General features: G+C 49.2%; 1 protein-coding gene across 1 annotated transcript in view; it reads left to right on the top strand.

Moving 5' to 3' along the window:
- The window catches only part of LOC124471866 (metabotropic glutamate receptor 7), a 102,958-nt gene that overhangs the window by 33,383 nt on the left and 43,744 nt on the right, over window positions 1–25,831 (top strand). Inside the window, exons 3-4 of the mRNA XM_047026502.1 lie at window positions 17,436–17,571; window positions 17,829–17,983. Of these exons, the coding sequence (XP_046882458.1) occupies window positions 17,436–17,571; window positions 17,829–17,983 (291 nt within the window). The remainder of the gene's footprint in view (window positions 1–17,435; window positions 17,572–17,828; window positions 17,984–25,831) is intronic.

Raw genomic sequence — 25,831 nt, 5'->3', positions numbered from 1 at the left:
TGGTCGTTTCTCAATTTTTGCGATGCAAAACTTTCACGATACTAAACCAACATACGCATTAGTCAACCCGGGTTTTAGAGCGAAGTAGAGTGCCTCAGGTGTGTGCTTTACAGTAACTCTCCTGATACGAGTCACACACCCCGCTGTCTCACATCCCGCTGTCTCACATCCCGCTGTCTCACATCCCGCTGGTCCATTATTGGGTATCCTGCCGTATATTCATGTTGCCTGTTCGGCTCCTCCGCCACGCCAGCCCTCGTTACCCGCTCGTCGGACGTTGCCATCAATGCGGTTAGCTATGCTAAGATATCATATTGCTAAGCTATTCTCGTCGGCTCTACATGTTATTCTCGGGGGTTTCTATGCCATCAAAGCTATGCTAGAGGTTTTTGGCGGAATAATGACTTATTTACAGTACCGGTCCTAGCACATTTGGCACCCTAGGCAAGATTTATCACCAGCAAACCCCCCCCCCCCCCTCACCCGGGAGCGCAAATCGGGGTGCCCCCCCCCTGGGGGTGCCGCCCCCCCCCCCCCCCCCCCCCCCTGGGGGGTGCCGCCCCCCCCCCCCCCCCCCCCCCAAGCACAACACAGACATATGACGTGGCGCGGTTGGAGGGTTAATTAATGGATGCAGTTCGGAAAATGCCGCCCCCCTCTTCATGCCGCCCTAGGCGGCTGCCTATGTTGCCTACAGGAAACACCGGCCTTGCTTATTTATCCTACCATGCTAGCCTCTTACTTTAGGCTACTTACATGGCTAGGCAATGCAAGATTAGGCTAAGCTAAACTGGGTTGCCCCAGCTCTGTTTCACTGTGTTTATTTATGAACCCATTAGGCCATGACGAGATTATAGTTGAGGAAGCAGTAGTTAATAACAGCCTAATGTGCCTGTTTGATTATCCTGTTTTCCCAGATGACATGCATCAGCCATTTATTAGCGCATTCGTTGCAGCAAACGCAGATTAGTGACACAACATGAGTCTCCATGGTGATGGCTGAGCTAAGGTCCACATGAATCCCGAGTGTAAATACATAGAAAGCCGTTTTGTGTGTGTGTCTTAGTGCATTTGAATGTGCTTGTGTGTTGCACAGGTTTGCTTTACCTTAGCAGCTAAGGTGCATTACTTGTCTAAATAAAAATCGCCCAATTGCGTTTGCAAATGTGCTACTCAGGACAGGGAACTCCATTTCATTGCCCTTAAAGTAGCTTTAGCAACAACATCATGTCCGCACAGTCACCCACCAGCACTCAGTAAGATAACAGGATCTGTTGTATCTTTCCTCCTATTTACGCACATAATTGTGGTGGCAGAACAAAGCCTAGCTCCTGCTTTCCTTATCTGCTGTAGAAAGTCTCAATCCCACCCCCATCTCCCCATCATTTCACCTCATAAGAAAGATTGTAGCAATTTGATGTTGAGTAATGTAACAGCAACACTTTAAGAAAAGTTAATGACATTCTATTGGCGGCTATTTCTGGTACAGGGGGTATCTATATTTCATGGAGGTGTCTTCATGTGAAGGGTAATCACTCCATTAAAGTTTCAAGAGATTGTGTTGTGGTCCAGAACATTTGTTGGGGATAGCCAGAGTGTCACTTGGAGATTAAATACTTTGAAAAGGGCAAACAAAAGTTTTAAAAAGAGATAAAATCTTAGTCTACAGTATGTGAACAGTAAAAGATACAGGAATTAAGTCATCTTGCCCTAGTTGTGCTAGAGCAGGTTTGTCTAGATTAATGAAAATGTTGAGAAGGAAACAATATTTATCATGAAGAGGAACAGGGCCATGAGAAGCCAGATCTGTTCAGGGTCAACGCTGTGCTGAAGTCTAATGTTCTCTACAGTTTATTATCTCATGTCAGTGGTCCAGGTCAGAAGAAACAACAGGATCCTGAGGCTTACATCTGCTCCTGCTCAGTTCATTCAAGAGTTGAACGTAGAAGGAAACTGGGAGCTGTAGTTCCTGAGGATCTGCCTTGGCTCCCCTTGTTTTTGGGTTCTAACACCCTGAACTAAGGACTTCATTGACATTACATTTAGTCATTTAGCAGACGCTCTTATCCAGAGCGACTTTACAGTAAGTACAGGGACATTCCCCCAGAGGCAAGTAGGGTGAAGTGCCTTGCCCAAGGACACAACGTAATTTGGCACAGCGGGGAATCGATCCGGCAACCTTCTGATTACTAGCCCGACTCCCTCACCGCTTAGCCATCTGACTCCCTACTTCGGATCATCGTTGCTGGTTTGAATCCCAGGACTGACAGTGTTGTTCCAGGCAGAGAGGGTGGGGAGAAACAACCTCATTTGAGGGAAAGTTGACACATCAGCATTGGGCACGAGTGAACGTTAACGAGCTACTAACAGCGACTTCATGTTGCTGTTTAAATGAACCGTAGGGTCACACAACCGCCGACCCTAGATGACTCCACGGGCAGCCAATGGGATCCTGAGTTCTCCCAGGAGCACATCAACGCAGCAGCTGCAGTCCGGAAGATGTGTGCTTAGCTGTGGGTGAAAGCCTTCATCAGTCTGCACCACCCTCTGACAACACATTCATAACACCACAGATGACTCTATCCATCACTCTGACAAATATTTCCTTTTTCTTGTGCACTGGGCCATATCCCGGCCCATATCCCTCCCCTAGAGAGCAGGCGGTTATGGACAAACTGACGGATTTACTTACAGATGCCAGACAATGTTGTTTTCACTCAGCAATGTCAATAAGACACAGCTTAAGTTACCGTGGAATGGAGCCACGTGAGAGAGGCGTTTGGGGAGTGCGTTTGTGTGCGGTTGAACTCTTCTGGTCTCTGTGGAATGGCTCAATACACTTCCTTGAAATACATTTTCTACTATTAAGAAATCCAGGCTTTAATGGATTCTGTAATATTAATAAGATTGAATAAGTCTACCCTGTCGAGTCAAATAACAGACAAAGTGAATCTGGCAGTTGAATTGGTAGCTATCGGACCATACCCTGATCGAAGGAGGATAGGAGAAGCGAATTACAGGAGCGATGAAAAGGAGAAGCCATTTTCAGGATCTTAGCGCCTCTGAATGTTGCATTGTACCCCTAGATGTCCCACCGCGCGTCAAAGCTTCCAAGCTTTAACGAGGTAACACCAATCAAAGATGGTGGGCTAGTGGCAGGGGTTGTTATAGGCACTCAGGCACTGGCCTGAAGTCCAGCCGGTGGACTCGTCATCCCCATTTTCATGAGGGCAGGCGACCTCATTAGATATCTTACTGTACTGTAGGCAGGCGTGAAGTTCACTCTGTGAACCCAGTCAAACGAGGCTCTCTATCAACTTACATGCTCAAATTTGGAATCTGGAAGGATCTCTCTGTTATCAATCAGGCTGCTGGCAGACAGATCCAGGGATATTCACCGACTCTCTGTAGGGGAAGAGGACTCAAAGAACTCAAACAAGCCTTGTTAAATTGGTGTCTGGGAACATTGTATTGGTGATGTTCTTGGATTCCAGAACGGGTTCTGTAGCCCATGTTCTTTGTATTTTTAGCTTTTGTCTGTTTGACTGTTGAGTGTCAGAGCCTTTAAACTACACCTCCTAGCTTCAACACAATGGTGATGAATGATTCTATTTCAGCTATTATGGGATGATGCACACGCATGGAGACTGTTGACCACTGTTTAGGAACATTTACTTACCCTGATGGTATTACCTCTTACAACCCCTGTTAGATCGGAACGTTTTGTTTTGTTCAGCCTGCTTATAACAGGAATGGGGTGGGGGGATTGGTGGTGGTGGTGGTGTGGATGGAGCAGAAGCAGAGAGCGAGCCCTTATTAATCAGTCACTCCCACTCCCACTCACCTGGGTCCAAGTGACACTTTGAAACCTCCCTCAGGATCCAGCGGCAAATTGTAGGAAGAGACTGTTAGGTCTGCTGCTGCCGGAGGCAGACGCTGCCTGGCAGACCGTGGTTGGTTCTTTGTTTCTCCTGTCCCCAGCAGGCAGACCCACCTCCACCTCCTCCCCACCTCCACCTCCTCCCCTCCTCCACCTCCTCCCCTCCTCCACCTCCTCCCCTCCTCCACCACCTCCCCTCCTCCACCACCTCCACCTCCTCCCCTCCTCCACCTCCTCCCCACCTCCACCTCCTCCCCACCTCCACCTCCTCCCCTCCTCCACCTCCTCCCCTCCTCCACCTCCTCCCCACCTCCACCTCCTCCCCTCCTCCACCTCCTCCCCTCCTCCCCTCCTCCCCTCCTCCACCTCCTCCCCTCCTCCAGCCCCATTATGGAGCCTCTTTTAGCAGCGTCCCCCCAGTAGCGCTGCCATCGGTGTATATTATCCACCCAGGGAGTCTGCCGTGAGTTTCCCTCATTAGGAGCCATTAAACGTCCTCCTCCCTGATCTGCCTCCTGGCCCCCCTATAAAAAAAAAATAGGAATATTATGTGTTTTTTTATTTTTCTTCCCCCCCTGCTTTGTTTTCATACAGAGGTCACTGCTTTAGCCCCGGGATGGAATCTTCCAGACCAATAAATGAAAAACCCATTATTGACCTGCCAGGGAGCAAACCTAGATCAAGCCCACATGTCCAGTTTGAGCAGAAGATGTGACGTTAACCGTAAGGACTGACGAGGCCCCGCTGTTGTTTCTCCAGGCTGGAGGATGCTAACTCCTCTGTACATACATGCTCAAACTGAACAACATGCTATTAACCATATGGGTTGGCTGTGAGTAAAATAACCTGGCTGCTATTCTAATAAAAGCCTGTGCTGTCCCAGGGTGGTGGGTCGCTGAGATAATGGGAACATTTGTCACAAGTGGACTAGAGCACAGGCATGCGGTTCCAGTGTGAGATTGGCTGCATTGACAGTACTGCTTGAAACAAATCCCTCAAAGTGAGCTGGCTTTCAAAACAATCAGTACAGAATCCAGGCCCGTGTTTGGATGGCCAGACCATCTCCACTCCTGATCACAACATGACATAAATAACCGCAGCAAGCAGGCCTGGGGGGATCTCTCCTTGGACCACTTAGATTTTCTGGATGACCTGCCAGGGGATTTATGGTTCATGTTTCACAGGGCTGTTGTGTGAGGCTGAGGCTGGAGTCAGAGCTGGGATTTGGGCATGGGCTGGGACTGGGCCTGGAACTGGGGCTGGAACTGGGGCTGTGGCTGGAACTGGGGCTGGGACTGGGGCTAAAACTGGGGCTGGGGCTGGAACTGGGGCTAAAACTGGGGCTGGAACTATGGCTGGAACTGGGGATGGAACTTGGGCTAAAACTGGGGCTGGGGCTGGAACTGGGGCTAAAACTGGGGCTGGGGCTGGAACTGGGGCTGGAGCTGGGGCTGGAACTGGGGCTGGGGCTGGAACTGGGGCTGGGGCTGGAACTGGGGCTGGGGCTGGGGCTGGGGCTGGGGCTGGAACTAGGGCTGGGGCTTAAACAAGACTAAGGCTGAGGCCCTCCCCTCCCCAAAAACCCCTGCAGTCCTCTCAGAAGAAGCTCTTGCTGTGTGTCTTCAATAATGTAGCTGCTCTTGCATAATCAGCCAGTGGTATCTGAGGCCCATGTTTCTCGGCTTCTCTTTCATCGGCTCCTCATGCTGCAACCACACCGACCATCCCCCCCTCCCCCCCCCTCCCCCCCTCCCCCATCCCCCCTGGCCCAGCCCTCAGAGCTGCCTGCCTCCCAGCCTCATTGGGACCTCCAGTGAAAATGAGTGAATTATTGATTATAGACCGGGTCACCGAGGTGCTCGACATTAGTGTTGATGGTAACCACTGTGTGGCAGGTATTGATGCGCTGTCCACAGATAGCGTAGATCCACAATGCTGCTTCAAAGGACAGGGAGCAGGTGGGATTTGGTGTGCTTATTGACGAAGTGACGCGGAGGAGATATTGCTTAGGGTTGTGAGCTTGTTTACCATATGCTCGTATCACAAGACTTTATGAGTTCCCTCCTAATTGGCGAGTCGGCGAAAAACACCAGTGCCGATAAAGGAGCTGGAAGATGGAGGATAGCTCACCAGACTGGGCTCATATATGGGTTAAACCTCACCACACCTGCTCTAAGTGGCTAAACTCAGATATCCTCCAGACTCAGGGCCTCATTTACTAACATTGCGACCGCAGCTTAATCTGCGCCTTTGCCCAACCGCAAATAGCGCACGGTGTATTTCCGCATTTTGCGTGGTATTTATCAAACCAGATCCTCGTCGGGTAATCAGCCCCCATTAGTGTTAATTAGCGCGCCGTTAAAAGACGGGAAAAATCGGCCATGTTACTGCCACCATGGGTGATTTCGAGGAAAAGAAAAATTACGTTCAGCGAACAGGAGCTAGAAATATACACACCCATTTTCCCTGATGCCCTCCCAGCAGCGGTAATCTGCGTTTTTACTCAAGTGCGCTGCCTTTACAAATATGGTGTTTTGTCTTTACCCGCTATTTCATGCATGAAATGGGCGCAATCCTGTTAGTAAATGAGGCCCTCACTCAGGAACAGTTCCTACCGTGCCCCTGCACCCTGCGTCAGCACCCTAGGCTTTGAACACTGATCCCAGAGCAGTCGGACTCTCACAGAATTCATAAGGAAAGAGGAGACATTTGAAACCTTCTGAGAATCCCCGACCGGGCTTTCTTATATAGTTTTACTGCTGCTGATGAAGCTAAAACTGGAGGAAGAGGCAGTGATAGACAGAGAGAGTGAGAGAGGGGAGAAAGAAAGAGTAGTGATAGTGAGAGGAGGGAGAGAAAAGAGAAAGAGAGATGCTGAAAGAGAGAGTAGAGAAAGAGAGATACTGAAAGAGAGAGGCGGGAAAGAGAGATGCTGAAAGAGAGAAGAGAGAAAGAGAGATGCTGAAAGAGAGAGGAGGGAGAGAGAGATGCTGAAAGAGAGAGGAGGGAGATAGAGGGAGAGAAGAGTGATACTGAAAGAGAGAGTATTGAGAGAGAGGGAGACGAGAGATGCTGAAATAGAGAGTTGTGAGAGAAAGGGAGATAAGAGAGATGCTGAAGAGTTGTGAGAGAGAGGGAGATAAGAGAGATAATGAAAGAGAGAGTAGTGAGAGGAAGAGAGATACTGAAAGAGAGAGAGGAAGAGAAGAGAGATACTGAAAGAGAGAGTAGTAAGAGAGATACTGAAAGAGTGAGTAGTGAGAGAGAGGAAGAGAAGAGAGATACTGAAAGAGAGAGAGGAAGAGAAGAGATACTGAAAGAGAGGCAGACACGTAGATAGACCCGTAGATAGACCCATGAACTTAATGCTATGGTTCTACCTTCCTTTTTCCATACAGCTATTTCTTTTTTATGACTCTCTGGCCACAGGCTGTTTTTATAATTCTCTGTAGTAAAGCCCACAGTCAATGACCTGGATCCTGATAATACCCACTATGATTCAACTGTGTAGTTATTGTTTCATAGCGGGCCGCTTCACGCACCAGCCAGTGAAAGTATATGAGCAATCATTTCATGAACTATGTATGAACCAAGCCATGCCGAATGTGCAAAAAAATCTGGGGGGTGGCGGGGGAGGGTAGTGTTGAATATTGACCATATTCTTTGGCATGTCAAAGAAAATGTAAAAATATGCTTTTCATATGAGGTTCTTGTCCTCTGGTTCACCTGCCCAGCCCTGAGTCATCACTGTAATCAACGTGCAGAGGCACTAAGAGACTAAGGGTCAAGCACTAATCACACACCGATATAACTTAATTTGTCAGTGCCAGCTAAAGGTCATCTAGCTTTGCCCTGAAGAAAATATAGCGGTCGACCTCTCCATGTTCACTTTAATTGGCTTTTGTTTATTTCTTTGGGTGTGAATCACCAGGGTCCTCTGTGGTTCCTGTGGAAGACCTGCCTTCTCAACGTGAAGTACACCTCTGACATGGTCATGCCTGGAGGTGGAAAAGCTGACAAATGGAGTCTGACAGACTTGTTGTTGCTAAGAGCTCAACTAACCCGCCATAGTTTTTTCCAACAGAGGGATCATTATTTAGCAAGATCCATGCCCTGCCATAATCCTGGTCTCTCTCTCTCTGTCTCCCTCTTTTTGTTTTTCTCTGTCTCTGTCTTTGTCTTTCTCTCTCTCTCTCTCTCTCTCTCTCTCTCTCTCTCTCTCTCTCTCTCTCTCTCTCTCTCTCTCTCTCTCTCTCTCTCTCTCTCTCTCTCTCTCTCTCTCTCTCTCTCTCTCTCTCTCTTTGTTTACCTTTGCGCTCTTGTTTCTGGCTGAAGGACACCTGGGCCGTGGTACCTGACAGGAGATGGTTGTGAGCCTCACGGGCTGCTTGCCTGTCTGCTGACACTTCACCAGAAGCCGGGGCCTCATTACCCACGTCTCCCTGGGCCCTGGGAGGAGGCCATGCCGGTGAAAGATGCAAGCCTGTAAAATTGATTAGCCTGTCTGAGGTTCCTAAAGTTAGATCTACGAGGTTGTAGAGGTTGTAATGCCTGGTTCCTTGTTGAGACAGGAGTCGCTATCTTTCACCCAGGGCAGGTTCACGACCTGTGCCAGTGATTGGAGCATAGTGGCAGTTGGTGTTTCTTGGCGTCAGTTGGCTTCTGTTAGTGGCAGTTGGAAATGGTTTCAGATCTGTCATGTAACTTGCTGTAACAGAAAGTGTGAAATGTGAGATTTCCATGAAGAAGGTGTTCATCGGCCAATTCTGACCAGTTTGAGATGAATGCTAGAATAAGAGCATACAGGGTCCAAAGAGAAGATAAGAGATTGTTCTCTAATTTTGTCAGCCCTTTTTGAAATAGTTCTCTCCTAAACATAGTCTTTTAGTTTGCCGAAAGAGAAGGTGAGCTGGAGAGGGAGGAGGGAGGGGGAGGGGGGATTCTGGCAGTGGATGAAGAAAGTGTTCAATGTCACCTGCTCTGTGCCAGACCTCTCAGTGGGAGCGGATGAAGGGCCAAGAGCCTGACCCTCCCTCCCCCACACACACACACACACACACACATACACTTTCACACACACACACACATACACTTTCACACACACACACACATACACTTTCACACACACACACACACACACACACACACACACACACACACACACACACACACACTTTCACACACACACACTCACATTCACACACATGCTCACATTCACACACATGCACACACACACACACACGCACAACTGCATATATACATACACACACACACACACATTTGCTGACCGCGTCTCCTAAGCTTGTCAGGATGCATATTACGTTATCCTGTCCTTCATATGATGGATGGCAGGAAGAACAAGCATGAGGTTATCACACAGGGCAACACACACACACACACACTCTCTCACACACACGAAAAAGACACACATACAAAAACATCCACACAAGCACACATGGAAACATCCACACGCAAACCCCAAACACATGTCTGATCTTGGTTTGAACTTGGCACGATCCATTTTATTGCGTGTTTGAGGTGTGTTGATATTTTATTCATGTTGACGGGCATGACCTGCAGCTTCCAATCTCTGGGAGGAGAAGGTCACTCATTGTGCCTTTTATTTGTTGGTGCTGAACATCTAAGTCATGGAAACAGTAAAACAAGAAAAGAACCCCCCCCAAAAAACTTGGCTGTCTTGCTTCAAGAATATTTCACACCCTTGAGAAATACTTTTTTTTTTTTTTTCAGCAAAGCTCACATTAATATTTCACTTTTCAATCTCCTTGAATCTTGATTTGACACAATGGAAATCCCTTGCAATGACATCTGGTATTTGATGTCTGTGACAGCCAGTCAGAAAGATTCAGAACTCTCAGCAAACTACTTGTCCCAGCTGTCCCAGAGCTAAATGTTGCAGATTGCCTCAACAATGTCTGGCTTTAATGACATGTCGAAACGATCCCGGAATGTTCCTCCAACATGAGACATGTTGTTCCTCATTGGCACCTCAACTCGTTTGTTGCCATGGTAGCTGGGAGGCAGGGGTCTTCATCGTCACCACTCCACCCCTCCCTTCTCCTCTCCTTTTCTCTCCTCTCCCTTCTCCTCCTACTCCCTTCTCCTCTCCCTTTCTCTCCTCTCCCTTTTTCTCCTACTCTTTTCTCCTCTGCTTGTCTCTCCTCCTTTTTCTCCTCCTCTTTTCTCTTCTCCTTCTCTCCTCTCCTTTTCTCTCCTCCTTTTCTCTCCTCCTCTTTTCTCCTCTCCCTTTCTCTCCTATTTACTCCTCTTCCTTTCCTCTTTTCCTCTCCTCTCATTTAGTCGGTTCGTGTGGTTGTGTTTCGATGTTCAGAAAGCTTGACCCATTTAGGCCCGTCCTCCTGATTTACCGCGTCTGTGAATAGGAATTTGTTTTCCACTCGAATCAACGGTTTCTCTGTTTTTTCAGCGGGTCCTCTTACGTAACGTCTCCTGGTTCCACCAGAATGTTGCCGCTCTGTCGTGGCCGACTGCAACCCCCCCCCTTTCCGCCCCTGTTCGATACTCAACACAGTAGATTTAATAAAGTCTTCCTTTTCAATTTTCTCAGTGTCAGTCCCATTGAATGGCGTTAATTAGCAATCAATCGTTTTTGGGGAAGAACTTAAACAAAGATTAATTGATTGATTGATGCTCTGTCACTGCAGAAGAAAACAAGGAAATTGCTCAATTGTCTCTTTTCAGATGTTAATGTGGTGCCTCTGAAAGGGAGTCTGGGGTCCAGCCTGATAGACAAAATGTTTCCCGCAAAGGAGAAAGGCACTGAATTATAATCCATCCATGAGTATGTGAAGGGGACAGCATCCCAATCCGGTTATAGACAGAACTGCAGAGCAGAGATCACTGTTAGTTGTGCGTTCTCTCTCTGCGAGAGCGGCCTCAGAGCGGATGTTGGTCTGAGATATTGAGGCCCAGGCTGTGGGAGTCTTGTCCTGGCAGAGACCTTCGCATAAGTTGGGTGTCTTCCATGATTCTGTCTTCCATGCGCCCCTCGCTTTAGCTCTCCTGTTTCTTTCCCTCTCTCTTGCTTTCTTTCTCTGTCTCCAGCCCCTCTCTCTCTCTCTCTCTCTCTCTCTCTCTCTCTCATCTCTCTCTCTCTCTCTCTCTCTCTCTCTCTCTCTCTCTCTCTCACTCTCTGTCTCTCTCTCTCTCTCTCTCTCTCTCTCTCTCTCTCTCTCTGTCTCTCTCTCTCTCTCTCTCTCTCTCTGCTTTTCTCTCTTTCTCTCTCTGCACCAACTCTTTCCCCTTGAACTTATCTTTCTCTCCCTCTCCCTTTTCCTTCCCTCTCCCTAGCTCTCTCTACCTCTCTCTTTCTCTTCCTCTCTTATTCTCTCCCTCTCTCCTTCTTATTATCTCCCTCTCTCCTTCTTATTATCTCCCTCTCTCCTTCTTATTCTCTCCTTCTCGTCTTGTATTCCTCCGTCTCTCTCCCCCTCTGAGAGACCAGGCCAGGCTCCTCTGTATTCTGCCCCAACCGGCCCTTCTCTCTGCACCCTGCTCCCTGCACCTCAAGGTCAACTCCACTGCTGTAAATCTCCTGGAACATCCTAGCAGAGAGGGGATGCACAGCACAGGGAACTCATGTCAACATGCACATTTTGGCTGTAATTCATTACTTCTGTTGCCCATGAACAATGGGAAAAGAAGGTGGAGGGGTACGTAATTATGTGATTCATAGCCTGCTGTGAGGGTAAACTAATGCAAATTGTATGTGTTTGTGTCAGCATGAAATAGGTCTCACATAAGATATATTTTATCACAACTACAAAACAGATGTATACAAGTCGTAATAAGGTGGTTTCGCCGGTGATTTATCCTTTTAAAACAATCAAGCAAGTTTTAAGTTGAACAAAAGGACAGAGCACTTATCTAGATGTTTGAGAATTAGTTAAAAACTTAAAGTTATGTCCTGGGTTAGGGTTAGGGTTAGTCTGACCAGTTACTTACTGTACACAGGAATAGCTGTCATGGTTATGTAAAGTTACTCAGCAAACTCTGTACAGTATCTAGACAATTTTACAGACTGTTTTGCCATAAACGTAGACCTTGCTCTATATTGTTAGCCTTTCCGGTCCTGGCTTCTTCTAAAAAAACGTTTTTTTTAACAGCAATGCTTGCTGATAAAGCTTTAGAGAAATTCAATAATAACGATTTCCTATCAAGATTCTCTCCTTGAAAAATTGGAAATACTGACTAATCACAAGATGATACCTGTTCACTATAGTGATTGTCAAAGTATTTCCAAATTCTTCATTACACTTTGGAGTCCATGCAATGTCAGCACAGCCGTTAGGATCGGTCAGGAGAGAATGAGAACTCCCTCGTTCTGACTCTCCTCCAAGCTTATGTCAGGTCCGGTCGCTGCACAATGAAGTCCAATTTTACCTCATTCCCAAGGCCGGGATACCGACATGGATTAACCTGAAAATGATTACCTGGATAAATATTGTATCTCGGATGATCCAGGTATTCTGGGATTGGCCCCCTGGGGCCCCCAGTCGCCGGGCAGACTGCCGAGGAGGTGATAAGTCCCGCTCTTTATGAGAAGCCTCTCAGTGTCTGGGCCGATGACGGTGTGTCAGCTGCCTTGCGGGCACCGCGGAGCTCTGGTCATGCGTGACTGATAACTCCCCAGAGCCAGGGCTGAGATTCCTCCAGTGCACCTGCAGCAAGTACCTACTACTGTGCTGTGCAGTAGTACTGTGCTGTGCTGTACTTTGCAGTACTGTGCTGTACTTTGCAGTACTGCACTGTCCTGTACATTGCTGTGCTGTACTCTGCAGTGCTGTAAGGTGTTGTACTGTGCAGTACTGTACACAACTGTGCCCTCACCTGAGTGCTGAAGTCTCTGTCGAGACATTTTTGGTCGATGGCTCTAAAGAAATTTAACAACGAGGCAACCATGGCAACACATGAGCTTAGGTGCAGGAGAGGAGCAGGATGGCTTTAAAACAAGATCCATTTTCTCCACAGCCAGTCGGAAGGGGACATATATGCACGTACATAGCCTATATCTACTTTATATCTATGAATATAAAAAGAGAGAGAGAGAGGTAGTCAGTGGGCGAGAGACAAAAAATGAAGAGAGAGAGAGAGACCAGGAGATAAGGAGCTGGCAGGTGCTTTATTTCTACAGGATTTAGGAAGATTAACTGTTACTCGAAGCTCCATATGACCCCCCCCCCCTGATGGATCTGAGATATCTTCTCTCCTGTACTGGTTACACTCTTACCTGCCTGTTTAGAATAGTGGCAGCCTGGTTACAGTGTTCCTTGCCTGTTTAAAGTCGCGGTGACTTGGTTACAGTCTTATCTCGCTGGTTACAATCTTCCCAGCCTGTTTGCAGTTTTGGTTGCCAGGTGACAGTCTAACCTTCCTGCCTACCTACCTGTTCTCAGTCATGCCTGCCTGGTTATACAGTTACCTAGTTACAGACTTGGCCCATTCTGATAGGGTGTTCCAGCAGTATAACCCTCCTCCACGCACCTGCCTATGTCTGTATCGACCTGTCTCCTGCTGACCCTAGGCCTCTGGGCAGAGGTTATCAGCAGATCAATAGCACTGAATATGAGCTGCCATCTTGGATATCTTGTATGGTTGCTGATCCCCCACCTGCTCCTGGTGTGACTGTAATCATCTCAGACAGGTCAACAGTAGACAGCATGTTGCATCTGTAGTTCTCAGCATTTTGAACCTCAGCACCATCATAAGGGATGAGATCGCTGTTACATTATGTACTGATGACAGGAGATGGCAAGAGAGGAGATACTCTGTCTCTCTCTCTCTCTCTCTCTCTCTCTCTCTCTCTCTCTCTCTCTCTCTCTCTCTCTCTCTGTCTCTCTCTCTCTGTCTCTCTCTGTCTCTCTGTCTCTCTCTCTCTCTCTCTGTCTCTCTCTGTCTCTCTCTGTCTCTCTCTGTCTCTCTCTGTCTCTCTCTCTCTCTCTCTGTTTCTCTCTGTCTCTCTCTCTCTGTCTCTGTCTCTCTCTCTCTGTCTCTCTCTGTCTCTCTCTGTCTCTCTCTCTCTGTCTCTCTCTGTCTCTCTCTGTCTCTCTCTGTCTCTCTCTCTCTCTCTCTCTCTCTCTCTCTCTCTCTCTCTCTCTGTCTTTCTCTCCCTCTCTCTCTCTCTCTCTCTCTCTTATTCTTTCTCTCTTTCAGTCTCTCTCTCTGCTTTGCTCTCTTTCTCTTTCATTCTCTTTCGCACTCTCTCTCTTTAATCCTCTCATTCTCTATTTAATCTCTCTTTTCTCTCACCATTTCATCCTTTCATTCTCTGTAATCTCTCTTTTCTCTCTTTAATCTCTCTTTTTTTACACTCTTTCACTCTTTCACTCTCTGGCTATCGCTTTCTCTCTATTTTTCTACTTTTCTCTCTACCTCTTTCTCGTTATGTCTCTCTCTACCCCCCCCCCCCCCCCCTCTCTCTCTCTCTCTCTCTCTCTCTCTCTCTCTCTGTCTCTCTCTCTCTCTCTCTCTACCCCTGTCTCTATCTCATGGAGCAGTAACGTTACGGTAACTCCAGGTGGGGAGTAAATTGTGCCAATAATGATGACAAGTGCCTGGAATCCCAAACATTCATTTCACAGAGAGCTGTGATCGCTCTTCTAGTGGTATGATAAAAAAGCAATACATCAACAAGCTCTGAAGAACCAATTAAGAGAGGCTGTCTGTCAAACTAATGTTGTGAGCCGCGATACAGTCCCCATGTAAAACGTCAGTCAACACCTGGCAAGCAAATGAGCCATCAGCAGCCTGGCACAAAGAAGGAGGGAGCACAGGAGGAGAGGAGCGAGGGAGGGAGAAGAGGAGGAGAGGAGCGAGGGAGGGAGAAGAGGAGGAGAGGAGCGATGGAGCAGAGGAGGAGAGGAGCGATGGAGCACAGGAGGAGAGGAGGAGAGGAGCACAGGAGGAGAGCAGAGGAGGAGAAGAGCGAGGGAGCAGAGGAGGAGAGGAGCGAGGGAGCAGAGGAGAGGAGCGAGGGATGAGAGGAGCGAGGGAGCAGAGGAGGAGAGGAGCAAGGGAGCAGAGGAGGAGAGGAGCGAGGGAGCAGAGGAGGAGAGGAGCAAGGGAGCAGAGGAGGAGAGGAGCGAGGGAGCAGAGGAGGAGAGGAGCAAGGGAGCAGAGGAGGAGAGGAGCGAGGGAGCACAGGAGGAGAGGAGCGAGGGAGCACAGGAGGAGAGGAGCGAGGGAGCACAGGAGGAGAGGAGCGAGGGAGCAGAGGAGGAGAGGAGCGAGGGAGAAGAGGAGGAGAGGAGTGAGGGAGGGAGCAGAGGAGGAGAGGAGCAAGGGAGAAGAGGAGGAGAGGAGTTAGGGAGGGAGCAGAAGAGGAGAGTAGCGAGGGAGCAGAGGAGGAGAGGAGAGAGGGAGCAGAGGAGGAGAGGAGCGAGGGAGCAGAGGAGGAGAGGAGCCAGGGAGAACAGGAGGAGAGGAGCGAGGGAGCAGAGAGAGATGCGTGACCTTTTGACCACAGCAAGAGACAACCTCATATGTATAGAAAACCCGCGTATCAGGGAGCAAGGAGGTGGATACTGGTATGTGTTAGTGGATGGGAAGAGAGAGAGGGCCAATAGAGAGAGAGAGACAGAAAGACAAGGGACAGCAATGAGGGAGAGACTTGCATGTGTCTCATGGTTAGACAAGCAATCGTCTGTCATCTAAACGTGTTATGCGTTTGTGATTTACGGAGGTCACGCATGGGGGGGGCGGGGGTAGACCACACCTTCGCATGTGTAAGAACAGTGTGCCCTTGTGTAGGACTCCTTCTGAATCAGCCTTCATTCGTTTCCTGTCCTGTCGGAGTATATGAGCTGAGCTCAGGTGCAACCCGGTTTTCCTCTGAGCCGTTTAACAACAAGCGCCCCGGCTGTTTACCGACCGAACAGCCCTGATCTGACATATACCTCAGCTTCAAGGCCTGTACTGCACGTTAACTGACTCTTCTGCTGGTCACAGAGCATTACTGCCCTTTTTACTGTGACTACTGTACCGTATGGAACATTCTCTCTCTCTCTTTCTCTTTATCTCTCTCTCTCCTGTGTTTTGATAATTGTACCGAACAAAAGCAGATCAGGGTGAGCTTGGTGTTGTGTTCTAGCACAAGCAGAGAGAGAAGGATTATGGGAGCTAATCTGGGAACACATCTCCACTGTTCGGCTGAGCACACGCAGCCAAGCGAGCTGTGTTTGGTCCGCATACAAAGGTGGAACAGAAGCTGGAACACACAGAGCTAAGTCCGTGACCAACCTTGGGGGGTTGTTCAACAAAGTGGGTGTGAATGCGTGTGTGTGTGTTTGTGTTTAACTACACTTGTGGGGACCGTATGTCCTGTGGGGCTCTTTTGCTTGGATCTTATAACTGCAAATGCTTTTCTCAGTCGGTTTTAGGGTTAGAATGACGTTAAGGGTTAGGGTTTAGTCGTAAGAGAGAGCTCCATTTTGAATGGGAGTGAATGGTCGGGCCCCACTAATATAGAAAAACAAACCTTGGTGTGTTTATGTGTGTGTGTGTGTGATGTTGCCCAGAGGCAAGCTTGGTTTCTGGCGTTCTCCAACACAACACTCGAGGGTCAACGCTGTTACATTCTCCAGCAGACACGTTCCGTTGACGACGGGCGTGCAGGAAGTAATGTGATTGGCACGTCCCTCACACAGCATGTCATGGCACGTCAACACACACCAACGTCACCTGGAGGATTCCGATTTTTCCGCTCTGTAATACCCGCTGACAGATTGAAACCCATCAAGTCGTTTCAGGCGGTTCCAGGAACTGTTGGTCGTCACAGAGACTGGACGAAGGCTTGTCTTCCCCGCTGGGATTTCAAACGTACAGTATGTGTCACAGATCGCACACAGCGGAACAGTTGCCAAACTACAGTTAGCGTAGAGTTTCTCTAATCTGTGTGAAGAATTCTTTATACTTACTGTCTTACAGTTTGACTCACTCCCCCTCTCTGTCTCTCTCGTCTCTCTCAAACACTCTTCCGTGTCAATTACAGTTCACAATCTCAATTGTGTTAATTCTTCAATGATCATATTCATGTATTGAACACTAGTGAAACAAGGCATTCACAGAGTAATCCAGTACCCAGGATTCATCACATGCAGGAAGTCTGGAACCTGGTTAGGACTGCTGCTACCTGGGCTGTGAGAAAACATCCAGAATGGAGCTTCTCAGAAAGCTGTCTAATTATCTAGCTCCAAAAACACTGGGGTGCTGCAAGCCTGTGCAAGAACTGTCAACAGTCCAAACATTGCCACAAAAATATTCCTCCTTACATCCGGCTGAGATGTATTCATTGTTTGTCGATTGTGTGCAAAATGCTCCCCGTGAATTCTAATGATTTCAGTCAAACTTAATCACGTTTCGAACCCCAGGGTTTAAATACATTTTTAACCTTTCCTGACAGACTGCACTTGAGGGATTCCTTGTAGGTCTTTTTTTGTTGCTCTCTGTTTCTCCCTCTATTCCTCCCTCCTCCCCCCTGCTGAGAAGTCATTATTTCTGCCCTTCTCCTCCCCAGGTGGCATCTGCATCGCCCAGTCCCTGAAGATCCCCCACGATCACAAGCCGTCTGACTTCGACAAGATCATTCGCTTGTTGCTAGACACGCGATACGCCCGCGCCATCATCATTTTTGCCTCGGATGAAGATATACGGTACGGAGAGAGAGAGACAGAGAGACAGAGACAGAAAAGAGGGAGAGAGAAAGATAAATTGTTCAAAAAGAGGGATAAATGGTGTAAATGTAAAAGTGCAGACTGGGTGCTCTTCAGTTGCAAAGAAATAGCATGTGCCACTTAAGTGTGTGTCCTTCTGTGTGTGTGTGTGTGTGTGTTTATAATCCCTTTTCTCATCACCCAGCGGGTCTGACTGTAAGGGCACTCAATAATATTGTGTGTGTGTCTATCAACAGGGGTGTCCTGAACGCCAGTAAACAAGCAGACCAAGTGGGTCACTTTGTGTGGATCGGCTCAGACAGCTGGGGGGCCAAGAACAGTCCCATCCATGGGCAGGAGGACGCCGCCATTGGCGCTGTGACCATCCTCCCCAAGAGAACCTCCATCCCTGGTAGGTCTGCCTCCCACCCACGGTGCTCCCACGCTGGAGGGACTCCCTGCCCAGTCTGCCTCCGTAGCAAGACCAGCTGAGTCAGGGATGTCCTGCTGTACCCATCCAGCTCTCTGTCACAGCAGGGGGCAAGTCTCTCTCTTCATGACCACTTAGTGCCTCTGCTCATAGCCTCAGACACTGTCCGTATGTCCTGGTGCATAACTGTCAGTGGAGTGCAGAGCCCAGGAAAGTGAGACCTTCAGACTGGCTGGTAAACTCTGCCGGAGTGACCCTGGGCTGCCTGGCCGAGTGACTCGCTGAGTGATTGAACGGCGAGCTGGCTGGCTGGCTGATTGGCTGGATTGTTAGGGCTGGACGGCTGACTAGGTGACTGGAGTGGAGAACGGGCTGTATTAGAAGGGCTGACTGGTTAACTGGCTGGATGACTGGGACTTGATGACTGAACGGCTGACAGTCAGACGACTGGCTTAGCTGTTAGCTGGCTGACTGGTTGATTAGCTGTCTGGCTGGCAGCGGGGGCTGGCTTGCTGACTGCTTCTCATTATTGGCTGTGGGGGACCCACAGGTGGCATGCTAATAGAGGCCCCCTCAGAGCCTGTCTGGGATACTGCCCCTCTTTATTGGCTCATCATTTATGTTCCCTCTTCCCTGACCTCGGGGGGGAAAAAGGAGGGGCGGGGATGGGTGCGTGATGAGGGGCCCGGCTCATTGAGGAGAGAAGAGGAAAGAGAGAGGGAGAGGGAGGGGGAGGGCGAGGGGGAGGGAGAGAAATACAGAGTTTCCAGGGAGTCAGATGGCTGAGCGGTGAGGGAGTCGGGTTGGTAATCAGAAGGTTGTTGGATCGATTCCCCGCCGTGCCAAATGACGTTGTGTCCTTGGGCAAGGCACTTCACCCTACTTGCCTCGGGGGGAATGTCCCTGTACCTATTGTAAGTCGCTCTGGATAAGAGCGTCTGCTAAATGACTAAATGTAAATGTAAATGAGTTTGATCTGAAAAGAGAGATTCAGAGTGAAGGATTTCGAATTTGAGGTTAAGCCAATGAGTGAGTGAGTGAGAAGAAAAGAGGGAGGGTGGAGAGAGAATTTGATCTAGAGAGAGAGAGGCAGAGGCAGAGAGAGGCAGAGGCAGAGAGAGAGAGGGGAGGGAGGGCGCTAGAACACAACGATAGAGATTAAGACAGAGAGAATAAAAAGAAAGAGAGACGGACTGACAGAATTGGATCTAAAGACAGAGTTATTTGGAGGTAAGGAGGTAGGGAGAGAGAGTCAGGTTGATCAGCACTGTAGGCTCTGGTCTCAGTGTGGCTGTCCTCCTCTCGTCTCAGTGTGGCTGTCTCTCTCTGGTCTCTGTGTGGCTGTCCTCCTTTGGTCTCTGTGTGGCTGTCTCTCACTGGTCTCTGTGTGGCTGTCTCTCCCTGGTCTCTGTGTGGCTGTCTCTCCCTGGTCTCTGTGTGGCTGTCCACCTCCTGCTGGTCTCAGTGTGGCTGTCTCTCCCTGGTCTCTGTGTGGCTGTCTCTCCCTGGTCTCTGTGTGGCTGTCCACCTCCTGCTGGTCTCAGTGTGGCTGTCTCTCCCTGGTCTCTGTGTGGCTGTCCTCTGGTCTCTGTGTGGCTGTCTCTCCCTGGTCTCTGTGTGGCTGTCCACCTCCTGCTGGTCTCAGTGTGGCTGTCTCTCTCTGGTCTCTGTGTGGCTGTCTCTCCCTGGTCTCTGTGTGGCTGTCCTCCTCCTGCTGGTCTCAGTGTGGCTGTCTCTCTCTGGTCTCAGTGTGGCTGTCCTCCTCTGGTCTCTGTGTGGCTGTCTCTCTCTGGTCTCTGTGTGGCTGTCTCTCCCTGGTCTCTGTGTGGCTGTCCTCCTCCTGCTGGTCTCAGTGTGGCTGTCTCTCCCTGGTCTCTGTGTGGCTGTCTCTCCCTGGTCTCTGTGTGGCTGTCTCTCTCTGGTCTCAGTGTGGCTGTCTCTCCCTGGTCTCTGTGTGGCTGTCCACCTCCTGCTGGTCTCAGTGTGGCTGTCTCTCTCTGGTCTCAGTGTGGCTGTCTCTCTCTGGTCTCAGTGTGGCTGTCCTCCTCTGGTCTCTGTGTGGCTGTCTCTCTCTGGTCTCTGTGTGGCTGTCTCTCCCTGGTCTCTGTGTGGCTGTCCTCCTCCTGCTGGTCTCAGTGTGGCTGTCTCTCCCTGGTCTCAGTGTGGCTGTCTCTCCCTGGTCTCAGTGTGGCTGTCTCTCCCTGGTCTCTGTGTGGCTGTCTCTCCCTGGTCTCTGTGTGGCTGTCTCTCTCTGGTCTCAGTGTGGCTGTCTCTCCCTGGTCTCTGTGCGGCTGTCTCTCCCTGGTCTCTGTGTGGCTGTCCTCCTGCTGGTCTCAGTGTGGCTGTCCTCCTGCTAGTCTCTGTGTGGCTGTCCTCCTCTGGTCTCTGTGTGGCTGTCTCTCCCTGGTCTCTGTGTGGCTGTCCTCCTGCTAGTCTCAGTGTGGCTGTCTCTCCCTGGTCTCTGTGTGGCTGTCCTCCTGCTAGTCTCAGTGTGGCTGTCTCTCCCTGGTCTCTGTGTGGCTGTCCTCCTGCTAGTCTCAGTGTGGCTGTCCACCTCCTGCTGGTCTCAGTGTGGCTGTCCACCTCCTGCTTCTGGGCCCTGCTGAGTTAAAGCCACATGCAAAGCCAATTACGCCAACAACAAAAAGCTTCATCACTGCTTGTTACGCTTCATGACCACAACAGCTGCCACAGAAACCCTCTCTCGCCACTCACCTACCCTGGCGACCACAGTGGGGGGTTGAGGCACGACTTGTGACCAGGGTGACTGGTATGACACTGACACAATGCAGCAACTGGAGTTGAAGGTGACATAGTGCTATGCCTTTGATCATTTGAGAATCCAGTCAACATGGTCCTTCTGATCAATACGGGCTTGAACTGGTGTATTGCAGTTCAGTAGATGCCTGCTGTCCCTAAGCCTAACACACAGACGTCCCTGGGAACTGCACACAACAGCGGCTCTTTGTTTTAGTGCAAATACAGGGTTGATACTGGTGTGTTTCTGTTTGTGGGGTGTGTGTGTTGGTGCATGTGTGTAGGTGTGTGTATGTGAGAAGACAGTAGATGGGTACGGATGTTGAGTTGAATCTTTCGGGGCCATGTTTAAAACATGACTCATATCTGAAGTGATGGACGGATGACTTTCTCACTCATGTCCCTGCAGTGGCACAAAGCCCAATAATACATAAACAAATATATAAATAAATCAAATCCTTCTTCCCTATCACACATTTCTCTGTTATTGAATCAAATATGATCCATTTCTTCTCATGCTGCTCTATTCTTGAGGGTCCTTCCTTGCATGTCTGGGGAGGTGGTTATTATTTAATTTTTTTCTGCTCTCATTCTCTGGTTGATTGGTTGTCAGTGCCCTGACTGCTTATGTACCAGTTAACAAGCTCAGCCTGAGCTGTCCCCTGCAGCCTGTCAGCCTGGCAGCCTGGCAGCTTGCATCTCCCCCGTGACGGAAAGCGAGATGGAGGAGAGCGAGGGTGTGGGAGATGGAGGAGAGCGGGGGTGTGGGAGATGGAGGAGAGCGAGGGTGTGGGAGATGGAGGAGAGCGAGGGTGTGGGAGATGGAGGAGAGCGAGGGTGTGGGAGATGGAGGAGAGCGAGGGTGTGGGAGATGGAGATGGAGGAGAGCGAGGGTGTGGGAGATGGAGGAGAGCGAGGGTGTGGGAGATGGAGATGGAGGAGAGCGAGGGTGTGGGAGATGGAGGAGAGCGAGGGTGTGGGAGATGGAGATGGAGGAGAGCGAGGGTGTGGGAGATGGAGGAGAGCGAGGGTGTGGGAGATGGAGGAGAGCGAGGGTTTGGGAGATGGAGGAGAGCGAGGGTGTGGGAGATGGAGGAGAGCGAGGGTGTGGGAGATGGAGGAGAGCGAGGGTGTGGGAGATGGAGATGGAGGAGAGCGAGGGTGTGGGAGATGGAGGAGAGCGAGGGTGTGGGAGATGGAGGAGAGCGAGGGTGTGGGAGATGGAGGAGAGCGAGGGTGTGGGAGATGGAGATGGAGGAGAGCGAGGGTGTGGGAGATGGAGGAGAGCGAGGGTGTGGGAGATGGAGATGGAGGAGAGCGAGGGTTTGGGAGACGGAGGAGTGGAGACACTCCAGCCCAGACGCGGATCACGTAACGAGGCTTTAGCTCAGCTCACGCACACCCATCTCAACCCCAATCTCCTTTCTTATATCCTCATTATCTTTTCACTCATGCCCCCCCCCCCCCCCCCAGTCCTCTTCTCATATGTCTTCTGCCATTCTTCTTTCCTGCACGGTGATCATTTATGAGTTTCACCTTCATCCGAGAAAGGAAATCAGAGGTGAACATGTTCGTCTTGATTTGTCTTTGAATCAGCGACCCTGGGCGTAGAGGTTGGATCTTTTAACGAGGGCGGAGGAGTAGAAAGCCGTCTGCCCTCCCGCATCCCGCTAGGATTATTCCCGCTCGCTAGTCGAGGTTTCCTTCGGCCGTTGGAGTCACAGCTTGGGACTGGGGGTGCGCTGTGATCTCCAGCAGGGCTTGTTTGTTTGGCTGCTTGTTGTTCCTGGTTCCTTAGATGGTGGCCTGCAGCAGGGGGGGGTTCTGGGGGTTCTGGCTGGCCTCCACGCTCAGGGCTGCCTGCTGCCGTCTGGTCCCCAAACCACCATCTCACCCACCTCCAGCACCCCCATCACCATCACCATCACCCCCCCACTGGCATATGGGCACACACAACTCTTGTGAATGCATGAAGGTAGATGCACACACTGAAAGCTACACAAATGTACACACACACATACACATAGGGGTACACACATAGTGTACACACATGGAAATACAGTTGACAAAATATTGACACAATCTTCATTCATTAACAACTGCATTCATGACGTAAATTGTTATTGGCAGTCAGATGTCTAGGCTTTTTATTTATTTGACTGTTTTCTGCTGCTTGGTTTATTCATTCATATTAAGTTGTTGTTATGAATGTTCCACATGTTCCACATTTCATGCACCCGAATGCAGAATTTCCACTCCACCTTCCCTTTCAGAAACGTGTTGATCAATGCTTGAAGTCACGCTTATAAGCACAAACACACAAAACCTCAAGTTTATGTCTGACATTTATATAAGTGATCTATGCCAGTGATTTCTGTTTACGGCTCTTCAGTCAGACATCAAACTGGAGAGAAGTTTGCCAAGTTAGTTTGAGTACTGTTCTGTAAGTGGAACATATAAACAAAGTCCTTGTTTACTTGCTAAATGCACAGTTATTGTGCTTGGAGCAGAAACATTTTGGAGTTCTGATCTTGTTAGTACAGTACGTTTCTGAAGTTTCTCTTCTTAAAACAAAGCAGTATTTAATGTAACATTGATACCCTTAGCCGTAATAATACTGCACTATCCCTTCCTCTTTTCCTTTTCTCCATCTCCCTTTTTCTGTTTGTCTCTGTCTGCTCGAGATATTTGGCATTACTGAAGAGAAAATAAACGACGTAAATATCTCCATGTTCCATTTCTATGTCATACAGAAGCATGTTCTATTTTAAATGTGCAAGTATGTATGACACGTTCGCTACCCTTCATTCACACAAATGATCGCACCGATGAATCAGAATGTAATTGTCTGCAGTGCCCTTCCCGACTACTGCTTCGAGAATTCCGGCGCATGCATAATGCAGAAGCTTTGGCAGAACTTTTATAGTTTCTCTCAGTCCTGAGATGTCTTATCAATCGATCAGCCCAACATGCGTTCCTTCTCTATCCGGGGAACCTCACCCCCTGCTTCCTAACAGTGCCGTTAACCATCCTGTCTCTTCTGTTGTTGTCCCGGGTTCAATCCTCCAGGTGTCCAGCTGCCTCGCCAATACCCAGAGGGGGTTTTTATACGACTGATATACGAGAGGCGAAAAACAAACAACAGTTGTTGCACTGACAGTTTATGGATGCAGGTTCATTTATTGTTGAAGAACCACATGTTGACCGCGTCTTGTTGAAGCGGTAGCCAGCGATGGTTGTTTCGACAGATCCGTGACGTGCTCCTCTGAAGTGTGTAGGTGCTGAGAGGCAGCCAGGCTGAGAGAGGCAGCCGGGCTGAGAGAGGCAGCCGGGCTGAGAGAGGCAGCCGGGCTGAGAGAGGCAGCCGGGCTGAGAGAGGCAGCCGGGCTGAAAGAGGCAGCCGAGTTGAGAGAGGCAGCCGGGTTGAGAGAGGTAGCCGGGCTGAGAGAAGCAGCCGGGCTGAGAGAGGCAGCCGGGCTGAGAGAGGCAGCCGGGCCGAGAGAGGCAGCCGGGCTGAGAGAAGCAGCCAGGCTGAGAGAGGCAGCCAGGCGTGAGTCAGCAGTAGTTGAAGAGGTTGCGATGCATCACTGTGATTATTGAGGCGAGGTGACCTGTTGTTTTAGCTTCTTTGACCCTGAGGACAAAGGCGCCGGGCGCCGTTTGACCTTCCCGTGACACTCCTGGCGTCCCTGCCACCGTCACGCACCACCCCGCCACAGAAGAGAGGCTGAGTGTCACTTCAAGCCCCCAATTGTGTATCTACTGTGTCAGGTGCTCCATTCCCTGTCGCTGAGAATCGCCCATGGCGACAGTGACAGTGACAGAGCCGGAGTGTGGACTGTGTGTTGAGAGGGGCTGGCGGGATGGGCTTCCCTGGTTGCTCCTGAGAAACATCTGGATCATGGAGGCTGGAGGTCTTCATGTGTGACAAACAAACAAAAAGACCTTTAGAGCTGAGATGTTGGACTTTTTTATTTAGGTGTGCTGGTTGACTCGTGTGTCTGGTGACTGGGGCTTGAACCGTGCATGACTTCAGTGTTCCCCCCCACCGGGCTGGGCTTCATCTCAGCTGGTATCCCTCTGCAACCTTGGGCCTTCCTGTCTCGACCAGGCACGTTCCAGACACGTCAACACATAAACAACACAGAAGAACCATCAGGAGCAGAGCTATATTCACATTACTAAAACATCTCGTCTCTGTGTTGTCCCCATTGCACTAAGGCCTCCGAGCTGAATGTAACAGCGACACAAACATATTTTTTTAGCCTGAGCCTTGCTGCACCTACGGGCGAAGATCTGTGAAAATGCTTTTCTACACTATGAGATGGAGTTGTAAGTCTATGCAGTTTGAATTCATAAAGTTGTTGAATAATGAATTGCTTCTTTGCTGTAATGAATCCTTTTCAAGTCTTATCCACATCACTTTTTTATACATACTGCTTTATTGAGCAGAAGTTCCAGTTCATGCAAAACTTCAGGTCAGGTCCTATATTTAGCCCAGGAGAAATGAATATGTAAGTCCCTGCTCTGGGCTTTGACATTAGTGAATGGCAAGGACACCTCAATACTACCTTGTCACTCCCCCACCATGCCAGCACAGCATTTTACCAGGAGGGGGAATAACTAAATATATGCTTTCAGCCAATATTGAATCATTTCACTTGAATTACCTTTTCTTGCGGTGTAACATACAGTACCATATGACAATGATGTCATCAGTTGCATGTGGTCTTTACATCATAAATTACTTTATGAAATTACTTATTTATAACTTCAGACCAGAAAACCGCTTTACCATTTTGCATTACCCGTTTCCGAAGCTTATAATAGACCCTCGTAGATAGACGTACAATAAATGAAAACACACAAAGATAATCTAAATATTACATGTTTATAGTACCCTAACCTAGTAAGTCTTAACTTGGCAGGCTTTAACTTAACCATTGAAGATAGTGCCTTAAGACATGGTAGAGATGGACAGAGAGCTTTGTGAGAACTGTTACATAAAACTGTATAATAATAAATAATAAAAAGTAAAGCAAAAATACATGAAACTTTAAATGTTCATCCATC

The sequence above is a fragment of the Hypomesus transpacificus genome, chromosome 9, assembly GCF_021917145.1.
Source record: "Hypomesus transpacificus isolate Combined female chromosome 9, fHypTra1, whole genome shotgun sequence".
Classification (NCBI taxonomy): domain Eukaryota; kingdom Metazoa; phylum Chordata; class Actinopteri; order Osmeriformes; family Osmeridae; genus Hypomesus; species Hypomesus transpacificus.
Note: the sequence above shows the minus strand (reverse complement) of the source record. Positions and strands in the feature narration are given on the sequence as shown.